The sequence below is a fragment of the Schistocerca gregaria genome, chromosome 4 (assembly GCF_023897955.1).
Source record: "Schistocerca gregaria isolate iqSchGreg1 chromosome 4, iqSchGreg1.2, whole genome shotgun sequence".
Taxonomy (NCBI): domain Eukaryota; kingdom Metazoa; phylum Arthropoda; class Insecta; order Orthoptera; family Acrididae; genus Schistocerca; species Schistocerca gregaria.
In genome coordinates, this window is record NC_064923.1 from 493,265,242 (window position 1) to 493,278,797 (window position 13,556).

At 37.8% G+C, this 13,556-nt stretch overlaps 1 protein-coding gene and 1 non-coding gene across 4 annotated transcripts in view; both read right to left on the bottom strand.

Moving 5' to 3' along the window:
* LOC126266674 (activator of 90 kDa heat shock protein ATPase homolog 1-like) overlaps nucleotides 1-13,556 on the bottom strand; it is a 138,038-nt gene that overhangs the window by 108,589 nt on the left and 15,893 nt on the right. The window contains exons 1-2 of one of the 3 annotated variants that reach the window (XM_049971093.1): nucleotides 8,399-8,485; nucleotides 991-1,072 (exon numbers count right to left, since the gene is read on the bottom strand). In XM_049971093.1, the coding sequence (XP_049827050.1) occupies nucleotides 991-1,070 (80 nt within the window). In that variant the 5' untranslated portion in view covers nucleotides 1,071-1,072; nucleotides 8,399-8,485. Of the gene's footprint in view, nucleotides 1-990; nucleotides 1,073-1,423; nucleotides 1,443-8,398; nucleotides 8,486-13,556 lie in introns of those variants that run through there. The other 2 variants (XM_049971096.1, XM_049971094.1) reach the window with 2 other exon arrangements.
* Trnai-uau (transfer RNA isoleucine (anticodon UAU)) lies at nucleotides 199-273 on the bottom strand. Its single transcript has one exon. It is a non-coding gene; the product is annotated as a tRNA-Ile (tRNA).

Sequence of the window (13,556 nt, forward strand, 5' to 3'; positions counted from 1 at the left end):
AAGATAATGACCACCCACCTGTTGCCAAGGTTGTTTCAACTACATATTACTAAGATGGTATCTGTTGTTTCGGACATGTCCGAAAGAACAGATACCATCGGTGACCAAGCAAATCGTTAGAATGAAATTACAATGAAATGAACATCCTTAGCTGCTTACAGGCGTTGACATACGTCAACGGGGACAGATGAAAATGTGTGCCCTGACCGGGACTCGAACCCGGGATCTCCTGCTTATATGGCAGACACTCTATCCATCTGAGCCACCGAGGACACAGAGGATAGCGCAACTGCAGGGTTTTATCTCTGGCACACCTCCCGCGATACCCACATTCTCAACTTATTGTCCCGCACTACATTCGTAGTGCCCCTGCCCATTGTACTCATTACTTGCGGCGTGTTGCCGATTCCCGTAAGAGTTTGGGCACTGTTTGTGCATTCGCGCAGAAGAAAAAGATGGTCACATGGCTGGTGAGCCTTAACTATATATTACGCTGCATTAGTTTCACTGGGAAGATCTTACACATCCTCCAAACAGCTGCAATCTCTCCCCATGCAATTTCCATATTTTTGGAGCCCTGAAGAAAGACAACTGTGGGTGTCAATTTGCTTCAAATAAAGGGGTACACACCTGGGTGCAATCATGGTTCCATAGGCAACCGCAAACATTTTTCCGTGAAGTTAATGACCATCTTCTCTCACAGTGGAATACAAATATTAACAGTTCTGGCAATTACTTTTGAAATAATAAATAATTTACTTACTTTTCTCCATCTGTCTGATTATCATCTGATTGACACTGAGATCTTCCACAGTAACTGTTTCAAAATGCTTTTTATATTATCAAGGAAATGTATGTTCTAGTTTAATCTTTCCAAGTTTATCTCCTTTGCTTATAGCTCAAAGTGAAGCAAAGCCAAACAAAAAAGACATACAATATACTGCAGCTGCTACTGCTTTAGAGGCAGAGCAGAATCTTACCTCTACTCACCAGTGCCAGTTATTAACATTTGTTGCATCTGCTCGTTGCTCAACAATCCAACGAGTGTCACCCTCACCCCACTTAGCCATTTCTGAGAATATACAATAACAATACAAAGATTAATATACAGAATATTTCATCTACAGACAATAAGGCTCATTACACTGAAAAGCAAGTTACACAATCATGTAACATCAATTACAATCACAACTGGAAAGTAAAAGATGGCAACTCAACGAATGGGTCTATCAATAAAATTTAGCAGATATAAACTGAAAGTCATTTATGTTATGCCAGAAGAGCATAAGCTAACACATTTTGTAATCCTACAAGCTAAGTATAGCACAAGGTATGTTTGACACAGAAGAACAGTCTAAGCTTTTAACTGAAGGACATATGCTAAATAGTTGGAGAGGCAGAAATATTAAGTAATTGTACACACCACAACTAATAAAAAGTAAGTGTCATTCCATGTAAGCTCACAGATATTCTGGTGTATTTAAGGTGACCCTTTCAGAATTTAGACATGTTTGGTACATTGATACCAACATGTCTTAAAGTAAAACTGCTGTCCTAACTCTAAAGATATCTGATAAATTCAGGTTAAAAGACTTACCTTTAGAGATTTACCACCTAGTAATAAGTTACCTCAATGCACCTATTATGTAGACCACTAAGCTGATGCAATGTATAAAAAGTAGGATACATTATTCAGATTTTTTTATGAAAAATGTTGAAAAAAAAAAACATCTTTTCCATGCTGTGCTTTAAATCCACAATTTTTTGAAAAAGAGCAACTTTTCACAGAGAAATAGTACGGACCTCAACTTGTCGAATGCAACCCTTTAAACATAGTATTAAGGATAAATAACAATGAAAAGAATTTGGCATTGCATTTAATAGTTCTTACCTTCACTTAAAGATGACTCCAATGAAACAGTGGAAAATCAAGGCAAATTTGACAACTTCAGAGTCCTGGGGAGAGGGTAGGGGGTGGAGGGGGGGGGGGGCTAGGTTGTTATGTAGAAAATTGAATCTCAGCCTGGTTTTTAGCTTAAATGCTTACATGCCTGATAGTAATTTTAGGTCCAAAGAAGAATATCCTAACTCACGAAATTAATTGGTAAAGAAGAAAATTAAATTTCCACTTGCACATACCATCCACATCCAATACTACAGGAAACTGATAAATAAAAACTGAGTGTATTCTTTGAAAAATTGTTTCTAAAATATTTGTTGTTGACCTGCAGGTCGGAACTGTAACAGGTGAGAGTTGAAAGTAATTATCAATCATTTTGCTTAGGTATAAGCTGTATTTCAATGTTATGTTTCTTGAGTGTGAAGACTCACAAGAGACAATTTGGGTTCACAAATGTGGTACTGAAGCTATATTCTGTTAACATTAATTAAAAATGCAACTTCAATGAAGTAAAAGAAAAGATGAAGCAGTAATAAGAGAAATAAATGATTTCCTATACATACAATTGTATATATCGATGTAAAAATTCTGCAAAGAACAGTTTCATAAACAAATTCAAGTATAAAGAAGGAAATTGTATTTTTAAAACTCTTCCACTTTGCATACAACATAGTTTTCCTTAATGCCTGGATCAAAAACTTAACACTGAGATGCAATTTATTCATAGTACTTATTGTCATATTTATACAACCGTATACTGTGACTTCATAATTATTGAACATCTACTTTGTATAACGCTGCAGAAGGTGATCCAAACTGAATATTTCCTAATGGGCCATGAAAGGAGCTGTGATTCAGCAGGAGATGTGCAATTAATCTCATTGTCTTCAAATTCACGTGACACTTGAGAAATGTGTTCTCTGTATCAGTTTTAATCGTGTTTGAACACCAGACAGTGCCGCAATTGCATTTGTTTCAACAAAGCATTTTCACAGGTCGCCACAACAACAGTTGTCCTATTTGCATGTGGTGAAAGTTTTTTTTATTAGAAAGGTATTACAAATGCATGGTGCGATCATGTTCCTGGACCATCCCTCACTGAATTGTATCTGTATTCCAAGAAACCTTCAGACCATTTGATCTCCTGAGAAGAAACAGACAACAAGTTAATATTCGGTATATTGTGGAGTATTCTGTGTACAACTCTTTAAGATTAACTAAAAGAAGTTTTTGCTGAATGTGAACCTTCTTGTCATGTACCATGATGGAAACATATGATATTTCCTTCCTCTAAAAAGACTATAAAAACTTCCATTTTCATTTGTTTCACAGTTTCAGGTAACATCTTTTGACCAATCCTGTGTTCTGGAGAAGCAATCACATCACTATTATCTTTTTTTGCTGTACGTACCATCTGCTCTGTGACACCAAAAGTAGCTGCTGCTCTGACAATGCTTCATTAACACTAGGACTGCCGAATGGTCAATTTGACCACTTTTTATATTTTAACATGTTATTATTCAGTCAATTTCTAATGTATGCTGCTGTGAGTTAATGACTTTTCCTAAATGTTTATGCAGATCATATAAATAGTGCAATATTTATGTTATCTTCATTAGTTTTCTTTGAATGACCACTTATACCTAAAACCACCGAGTGGTCACTTTGACCACATTACATGTATATTTGAAAACAGATTATTTAAAGATGGTTGTGCATCACTGCCCGGATTTATTCTTAGCACTCGTCAACAATGTACTAAATATTTTGGTCACTGAAGTTTATTCGCATTGTTTGAATTTTAAAGCTCAACAGTGCAATATGTCATTTATTGTTTGTTATTGGGTTTCACAGAAACAAGACTAATTATTTGAGTACTGGTCTCAGAGCAGTAGACATGGCTCAGATGTCACAGCGATACAAACCACGGCCACTTTCAGATGAAGAAATTGTCATACTTTTGTATGAATCGGATGCTGAAAATGATCCTGAAGTTGAGGACCTTGTGGAAGATTCTACAGATGAAGATTAACAACCTGTCACTAATGTGGAGAGTGACAGCTCCAAGACTGAAGATGAAGGTAATTTACATTCACTTATATTATTATTATTATTATTGTTATTGTTATTGTTACTATATGAATAATGTTCACTATTATAATAGAGCTGACACTTCTACTGGTATGTTATCTTTATAATGAGTTGTTGCTTTCTAATTGTCTCTTTCTTCACGCAGTTGCTGAACCAGGACCAAGCAGTAATATAAACAATGCTAGAGAAGGACCTACCCTCGATAAAAAAAGAACTGCACTCCTGTAAGTGGACTAATACAGAATCGACGTAGAAGTGGAGAATGAAGTGTGGGTTCACTTTCAGAACCTGGCTAAAAACTCCTGGGGAAGGACGGGATCACGGAGTGGACTGTAGCAGACTTCAGTGTTACTACTCCAGGTTGGATAGGTCAACAGAATATACTGAAAGAAACACGGGGACCTACTCCACACACAAAGTGGCACGTCTCAAATGATAAGGTTTCCAGTGCCTGACGCCTTTTAGTTGATCACACAATGTTGAAACACATTAAGAAATGCACAGAAGCAGAGGCACAACGGCATTTTTGAAACGATTCCTGGAGTTTGCATTTAGAAGAATTAGATGCATTTGTTGCTTTAATATATGTTCTTGGTGAACTAGGTGCCAGATGTATTGAAGTTGATGAGTTGTGGTCGAAAAAGTGGGGAGCCCCATTTTTCACTGACACAATGAGCAGAAACAGTTATCGAGAAATTTTGAAATATCTGCATTTTGATGAAAAATATACACAGTCAGAACATTTGAGAAGTGACAAATTTGCACTTATATCAACTACTTAGAACCATTTTATAGAAAACTGTCAGTTGAATTACATACCTGGATCAAATGTCACTGTGGACGAACTACTTCCCCAGCAGAACCAGGTGTCCATATTTGCAATATATGCCGAATAAGCCTGATAAATTCGGAATCAAATTCTGGCTTCTAGAGGATGTAGAAACAAAACATATTTGTAATGGGTTCCCTTATGTAGGAAAGAACGAACAGAGGGCACCTAATGGGAAACTTCCAGAACAAGTAGTAATGAAGTTGGTAGCTCCATATCGCAATAAGGGGCAAAATGTGACTACTGATAATTTTTTCACTATGGTCACACCTGAGGAGAGACTGGAGAAAGAGAAAACTAGTCTTGTCGGCACTATCAACCGTGCAAGAAAAGAAATTCCGAACACTATAAAAAAAATGAAAACTCCTCTTTGTTCTGGAAGTTTCCCATTAGGTGCCCTCTGTTCGTTCTTTCCTACATAAGGGAACCCATTACAAATATATTTTGTTTCTACATCCTCTAGAAGCCAGAATTTGATTCCGAATTTATCAGGCTTATTCGGCATATATTGCAAATATGGACACCTGGTTCTGGTGGGGAAAGTAGTTCGTCCACAGTGACATTTGATCCATGTATGTAATTCAACTGACAGTGTTCTATAAAATGGTTCCAAGCAGTTGATATAAGTGCAAATTTGTCACTTTTCAAATGTTCTGACCGTGTATATTTTTCATCAAAATGCAGATATTTCAATCTGTTCTATTGAAAAGGGAAGGTGGTACTCTTACTGTTTACCAAGGGAAAAAGAACAAAAATGTTCTTCTGTATAGCACCATGCACACAGATGTTGAAATACAAAATAATTCGAAATACCTACCCGAAACAGTGAGTTTCTACAATAGCACAAAATGTCTTGGACCAGATGACGAGGAAATATTCTGTGTGCTCTGGTACTCGTCGATGGCCTGTACACGTATTTCACAATATCCTTAATTAAGCAGCCATCAACGCATGGATCATTTTCAAGCTAGTGACAGGGATCAAAATAAGTAGGAGGAATTTCATCCTAAATCTAGCAGAAGAATTACGTAGAGCCTATATGGAAACCAGAAATCAGGAAAAGATGCCAAGGGATGCAAAAGAGAAAGAGAAGAAGTGGAAATTCCTGCGAAAGTAAGAAAACTATGCCAAACGAGGAAATTCAGAAACAAGACAAATGAAGTGTGCAGTAAATGCAAGAGATATGTTTGTCGGCCGTGTACATATAAAGTAATGAAGCAGTAGTTTGTAATGCTTGTAAGTAGGTTTAGGTCATATTTTATGATTGGTCTTTCTCTTAACATATTCATGGGTACTTAGTTTCTCCAGTAAGATTAATATCTATTAATTTTAAAACTACTGCAATACAATTAGTATGGTTGCAGATAAATATTGTGAACTATGTTCTTTAATATTAGTAATATTATGTTCCCATTGTTATTGTAAAATACACTGATATTGTTATTAAACATAATTAAAGTGATACATTGTTATCAAGGTCCTTAATATTTACATTAAACAGCACAGCATGTACTTACAAAGAAAGTGGTCACTTTTACCACATCGGCAGTTCTAAGTATAGTACTAGTTCCAGCGCTTCTAGTGTTAAAGTGAAGTAACAGTTAAAACTTTAATCTGTTCACTGTGAATCCTACATTTTCAAGTGAGGAGCTCCATTACACTGGAAAAATGTCTGCACTGTTCGCATGGGCACCCAAAAAATACAAGGTTTTAACATGTTCTTTGTCCCTTTGCATGAAAACAAATGGTATTAAGGTTTCTAGAAACACAGGTACAATTTAGTGAGGAATGATCTAGGAACATGATCGCACCATGCATTTCTAATAACTCCTACTAACATCTTTCTAATGAAGAGACTTTAGACACATGCAAATAGGACCACTGTTGCTATGGCAGCTTGTGAAAATGTTTTGTCGGAGCAGATGCAAATGGGGCAGTGTATGGCATTCAAACATGACGAAAAATGATACACAGGACTCATTTCTCAGGTATCACATAAATTTGAAGAGGAGGTTAATTTAATTGTACACCTACTGTTGAATCACAATTCCTTTCATGATGCAGTAAGAAAGATGTTGGTGTTGGCATCCCCTTTTGCAGTGTTATATGTAAAGTGGATGTCCCATAATTAAAAAGCCACATTGCACAGTTGTATAAATGTGACAATAAGTACTATGAAAAAATTGTATCTCACCTTTAAGTTCACATATAGAATTTTTTGATTGAGGTTTAAGGAAAACCATGTTGTGTGCAAGGTGGAAGAGTCTTAAAAATACAATTTCCTTCTTTATACTTGAATTTGTTTATGAAACTGTTCTTTGCAGAATTTTTCTGTTGATATATACAGTTATAAGTATAAGAAATTATTTGTTTCTCTCATTGTTGCCTGCATATTTACTTTAAGTTCACTGTAGTTGCCTTTTTAAATTATATTACCAGAATAAGAATTTAGTACCACATTAGTGCACCCAAATTGTCTCTTGTAAGTCTTTACACTCGAAAAACATAACAGTGAAATCCTGCTTATACCTTAAGTAAAATGACTGATAATTGTTATCGGCTCTTACCTGCAGAACAACCACAAATATTTTAGGAACAATTTTTCAAAGAACACACTCAGTTTTTATTTACCAATTCCCTGTAATGTTAGATGTGGATGGTATATGTGAGTGGCATTTTCATTTTATTCTTTGCCAATTGACAAAGTGAGTTAGGATATTCTTCTTTGCCATGCATGAAAGCATTTAAGGAAACAATCATGTTGAGGTTCAACCATCCCCCCCCCCCCCCCCCCTTCCGCGCCACACACACAAGACTACTAAGTTCTCAAATTTTATTTGCTTTTCCATTGGAGTCATCTTTAAGTGAAGGTAAGAACTATTAATTGAAATGCCAAATGCTTTTCATTGTTATTTATATTTAATGCTACGTCTACAGGGTTGCAGTGCACAAGTTGAGGTCTGTACTGTTTCCCTGTACAAAGTTATATTTTGTTTTTCAACATTTTTCATAAAAAAATCTGCATGAAGTATCCTACTTTTTTTATACCTTATATCAACCTAGTGGCCTACATAATTGATGGATAAAAAAAATGAGGTCTATTGTTACCGAATTGTAGGTCCCTGAAAATACCGAAATTGGTGCCTGAGTAATGACACACTTGAGCTTTAAAACATGAATTAACCATAAATCTTTGTAGTGTTAGGGCAGCGCTATTTGTCAGTTTTGCTGCACTGCACACTTCCAGCTCTGAAAGTCACCTTAACACCCCTTGTGAGATTACACGAAATGACCTGTGAGCATGGATGTCTGCTACGTGAATCTACCATGTACCAGTACGTAATGACTGAAGTGCGAAACTGACACGAGTTGATATTAGCATGAGGATGAAAATTTTAGTTAGTTACTAGTCATTTTCCTCAATTACATCTCATTGTAGTATTTCTGGAATTAAATTACTGGCAGGTTAATGAGATACGGCTACAGTACTGGTACATCAGCTGGTTCATGGATCACAAGCGTGACTTTTTTTCATTACGTGCAGCCACAATTTATTTATTGTGTAGATGTACACTTACAATCCAACACGCAATGTTCTACGTGGGAACTAGAACTTCGCACACAGACTCCCTAGTCCTCAGATCTGATCGCTAACATTCGTCAGTAGTCGGGAAACTTCGTACCGTATTGATTTCCTGAAGCTCGTTGCCAGCTGTGCAGCGTACTGTTAGCCGGTGTAAGCTGCATTGTCGTCTGCTTTGTCGGTTATCTGTACTGCAGTTGTCTTTTGTTGCATTATTTTCATTGTAATTTTTTTCGAAAATGAATTGTGATCCTGATGAAGCCGGTTTTCAGGAACTCGTGGAAGCTCGAGAGACAGATTTATTTTACCTGCACTGCACACTTCCAGTATATAAAAGCCGTGATTGTAACCCCCTGCACTTCGTGACCCAAAGCTCTGTGCAGTCCACGCTAGTAAGGCGCCAGGTTACAGTTCGCAAGTAATATTCGCCAATAATTTAAATTAATTGTCCTCCCAGTTTCCCAAGCAATTAGAAGTATTTGCCAAATCAAACAACAAAAGAAACGAAAGCACTTAACCTACAGATGCCAAAACTGGTGCAAACTTATTTGGTTAACATCAGATATTGATTGGGATGTTGCATAAAACAAGAGCGTCATTCGTTCGGCCTAAAGCTGACACTACCACTCATCCATTCAGTAATTCCTTTTTAATGAACTGCCATCTGATCAATACGTTCCACTAGCACTTCCAACGAGCTATTCCCACCCGTCTGCCTCACAATGTAAACTGCTGTTTGTTCTCAGTGCTCCCAACGGCAATAACGCGATATCCACGGATAGTGGAAACATCATCTTATTGTCTCCTGATTCAAAATCGATGATGTCAGAACCAATCAAACAGCAACTTCAGAATGATGTCACATATTTTTGCATCAACTTTATTGTAGCGTTTTGTCATTAGAGTGTCACAGTTCCGCTGGTTTTACGAGTAGCTCTCCAGCTATGGTAATCTTGTCCTACCGTCACGGCTAATACTGCCCCGACGTTATTCCCGCATACTAGCTTGTGTGCTTGGTATTTTTGAGCGCGTCAGATGATCAATCACGTTTCTGCTTTCTTAGTCCTGTAAACAGCTGTTGAAGTGCCACTCTCTTATATTTACTGTAACAAAAATTATTTTTGTTTAAATTCTAACAATATGCAGCCTTATTTCTGACTGGATGATTGTCATTCATAACCAGTAAATCTTCAGCGTAATAAACTTCGTTACCGGTATTTAACTTTATTTCGACGGCACCAACTGATAAACGTTATTGCGACATGTACCGTATTATCGTTAACCATTTACGAGAAACATGGTCTCTCAGACCCATCGCCAATTTCAAAGATCAAGCGTGGTGGCACTGCAAAATATCATGGTCTGCCTTTGTCGACATCTTCGTCTTAAAGCTAGCAACATTCAACATTGAGTTTGACTATCAGTCTCGCGATGATATATATTGTTTAGAACTGAGCACGACATTGGGCGCCTGAATACTGACATTATTTATGTCTGAGATTTTGCGGGTACATAGACTGTAAAGTACGATGTTTGAGCCGCGCTGAGTGGATGCGCAGTTTGAGGTGCAATATCACGGATTGTGAGGTCCCCCTCCCCTCCCCCCTTAGGGGTGTGTGTCTTGTTCTTAGCATAAGTTAGATTAAACAGTGTGTAAGTCTAGGGACCGATGATCTCAGCGGTTTGGCTTAGGAATTCAGAAGCACACATTTGAATAAGATGTTGGAGATCATTTAACAGGCTATGAAAGAAAATAATGTTCAATTAGATATGTCTTCACTGCAACTTTGAATCCTGCAACGCGGTTAACTGACCGTATGTTACTACATATTATGCTTTCAGATGTTTTTTCGGATTTTCTCATTTAAAACATTTTATTATATATGTGAATTTATGGTTTATCAGTTATCGCATGGGGCGAGTGTCTAAGAGCAGTAAGATGTCTGCAGCTGATCCAAATTTTGAAGTTTGAGTGCAAGAGTAGTTACATAATATAAGCGAAGAATGAAATGTGAACGACTACGACATTTTTGATAATTTTGGTGATGATCGTGATTTTATGGTAGCTGATAGTCGCTATGGAACAGAGAGTGATATTGGTGTACTTCACTAATATTACTTCTTCTTTACACTTGATTGGGAGAAGAGCCTCGTGTGATCTGCACCATAAATTGTTCGGCACTGCAAACACAGTATTTTTATGACAAAAATAATTTCAAGCGGGAATGTCTTGAGCCTATTAGGCAAGAAAAACAACTCAGTATTTCATTTTGAAAGGAGAAATGCTTGGACTAACAACCAAAATTCGAATTTTGGGGCAAAAGCTTTCTAAACCTCAAATGTGGGAGAATTTATTTGATGAAATCGTGTTAGAGGCGACCAAGTGACAGGATGGAAAAGATGAAGACGTGTATGAAGTGCCCTGACTCCAAGACCAGGAAAAAGGAGCAAAACTGCACCAAATGCCGTCATCCAATTTACCTGGAATATAGTAGAAAGATATGTTTCGGCTGTGCAAGTGTTGTGATTTAATAAATGGTTCAAATGGCTCCGAGCACTATGGGACTTAACTTCTAAGGTCATTAGTCCCCTAGAACCTAGAACTACTTAAACCTAACTAACTTAAGGACATCACACACATCCATGCCCGAGGCAGGATTCGAACTTGCGACCGTAGCGGTCACGCGGTTCCAGACTGTAGCGCCTAGAACCGCACGGCCACTCCGGCCGGCTGTGATGTAATTTATTCAGTTCATTTGATCATTATCATCGTTTATATTTTCTACAATCTCTCATTTATATTCATGGATATCCTACCTGTTGTACCGTAACAATATTAACATCACTTGAAGACGAGAGTAAGTGAGTGCACATACGATATTTCGTGTTCGTTTTAGATCAAGTAAACAAAAACGTCTTTATACGCCCTGTATAGCATTAAGTTTACTTACAATACGAATTACCTAATTATATACTAAATTTTTCTCGATTAATGTGGAATTATAAGATAAAAATATCACGAGGTCTAAATGATAGCGCATGTTTCTAGTTTCGAACATTTGAGAGATGTTTCGGATTAAGAGTTAAGGTCCAAAATCAGTAACAGAAACGACTTGAAATTGCTTAGTCCACCAACAGGAAATAGTAGGAAATTCAGCCACTGTCTGCCATAACAGTAATCACAATTACATACAGCCATTAATTTCCGTCATTTAATTATTTCGCTATGACTGAAGAATGTTTGTTTGATGCCAAAATATTGAAGCAGGGGAGGTAACATGTGACAGTAAGGAGATACGTTAATTTTAATCCATAGAGGTCCGCAAGGCCTGTCATCAAGTGGAATCTCGCAATAAAATAAAAAATAAATAAAAAAACTGCAGCTTTAGTCTGTTCTATCATAATGTGGCCCGAGGCCGATGTGAAATATGTGCCTTCAGCAATGGCTACGTACCGGTACCTGCTTGTCACACTGCTTGTTCACAGGAAACTTCGCCACAGCGTCTGTTTAGGTACTGGTCTAAAGTCAGGATGGGCGTGAATCTTCTATGAGCTATGGTGACACAGTCTCCCATCTTTCCTCTGTTCTTCCGCACACGTCGAACTGCACATTCAATTACAAGGGCAGCTCTTGCGTGTGGCGACTTGCTGAGACTTCATCACTTTGACATGTTAGAGCGACTGTAGCAGACCTTGAAGGACACGAGCGTGTTATACTGTAGGTATGCTCAACGCAGTGTCACATTTTTTTTTTTTTTTTTTTTTTTAAGAAAGACGTGACAAAAGAGTAAAGAAGAAACAGAATAACGAGAGCTGTGTTAGCGGTCCTACTGACTAATTTGAGTTCTCCCACGTTAAGCTACATGAATGTTAGGTCTGAACCACACAACCTACATATACAACAATAAAAAAATATCATCTGGAGAAACGTCCACCGTCATTAAGATCACGGCTGTCCCCCACTGTAAATTCAAAAAATACTGACAAACGAAAAACCGAACAAAATTTGTCTGTGCCCCACTTCAGCATGAGATATTTGCGGTGGATACTTCATTCACAGGTTCGCATGCGGAAACGCTCCCACAATATCTTTTGAGTATCTGGGTTGCCAGTTATAAGCCGAAAAGACCAAAACTGTATGGGCATGAAGGAACTTACTCATCGCGAAAAGCTCTATCACACACTAAGCTAACAATGTGGCAACATGGGTTATTAAGATACACATTGACTTACATAACACGGAACCACTTAGCCAGAGTCGACGACTATTACTCCTAGGTGGAATACGAGCATCATAAAATAATATCAGTAATATGAAGTAAAATTCACTTCAACCTGTACCTGTCCCACAGATTTAGCCTAATGCAATTTTCTTACCGAAATTACGAGTTACTTTATGTAGAAGTACTTCGAGGATAATAGGTGAACAACTGCTAGAGGAAGTTGATAACCCAATCACTGTAAGGATTTAGTAAAATTGTTCCGCTCGTTGTCAGATTTGGCACAACAAAAGAGGATGTGATTTACATTAGCGATTGTCTCGGAGCAGGAGAACTGTAAACGTTTTTAGATCTAAATGAAGTGGGAAGGAAACATGGTTGAATCGCAGATGAATTACGGTTAATGTTGTGAAACGGTCCGCTTGAGCCCTCTTGAACCAACATATGGAGATGACTTGAAGTTCTAGCATTGCTTAATAACTACGTTTCTGTTGTTCCATTTATTCCACTTCTTTTGTTATTGGAGTAGAGCGAGATGCTTGACGTCATGCGTATAATCTGTGTATAGTGTTTCTGTATTCAAGAAATGTCGCTTGTTTGGTTAAGATGTCCACTTTCCCTACGTATTTATACCCGAATGAGAATGTGCCACCGGCCCAGTGTCACCGAGCTGTTCTAGGCGCTTCAGGCTGGAACCGCGCAACAGCTACGGTCGCAGGTTCGAATCCTTCCTCGGACATGTGTGTGTGATGTCCTTAGGTTAGTTAGGTTTAAGTAGTTCTAAGTTCTAGGGGCCTGATGACCTCAGATGTTACGTCCCATAGTGTTCAGAGGCATTTGAACCATTTGAGAATGTGCCGACAGAAGATTAAACATTTGGCCTTTCTTACGACAGCGATTAATTTCCTTAATCACATCCAGTTTATATAGGCG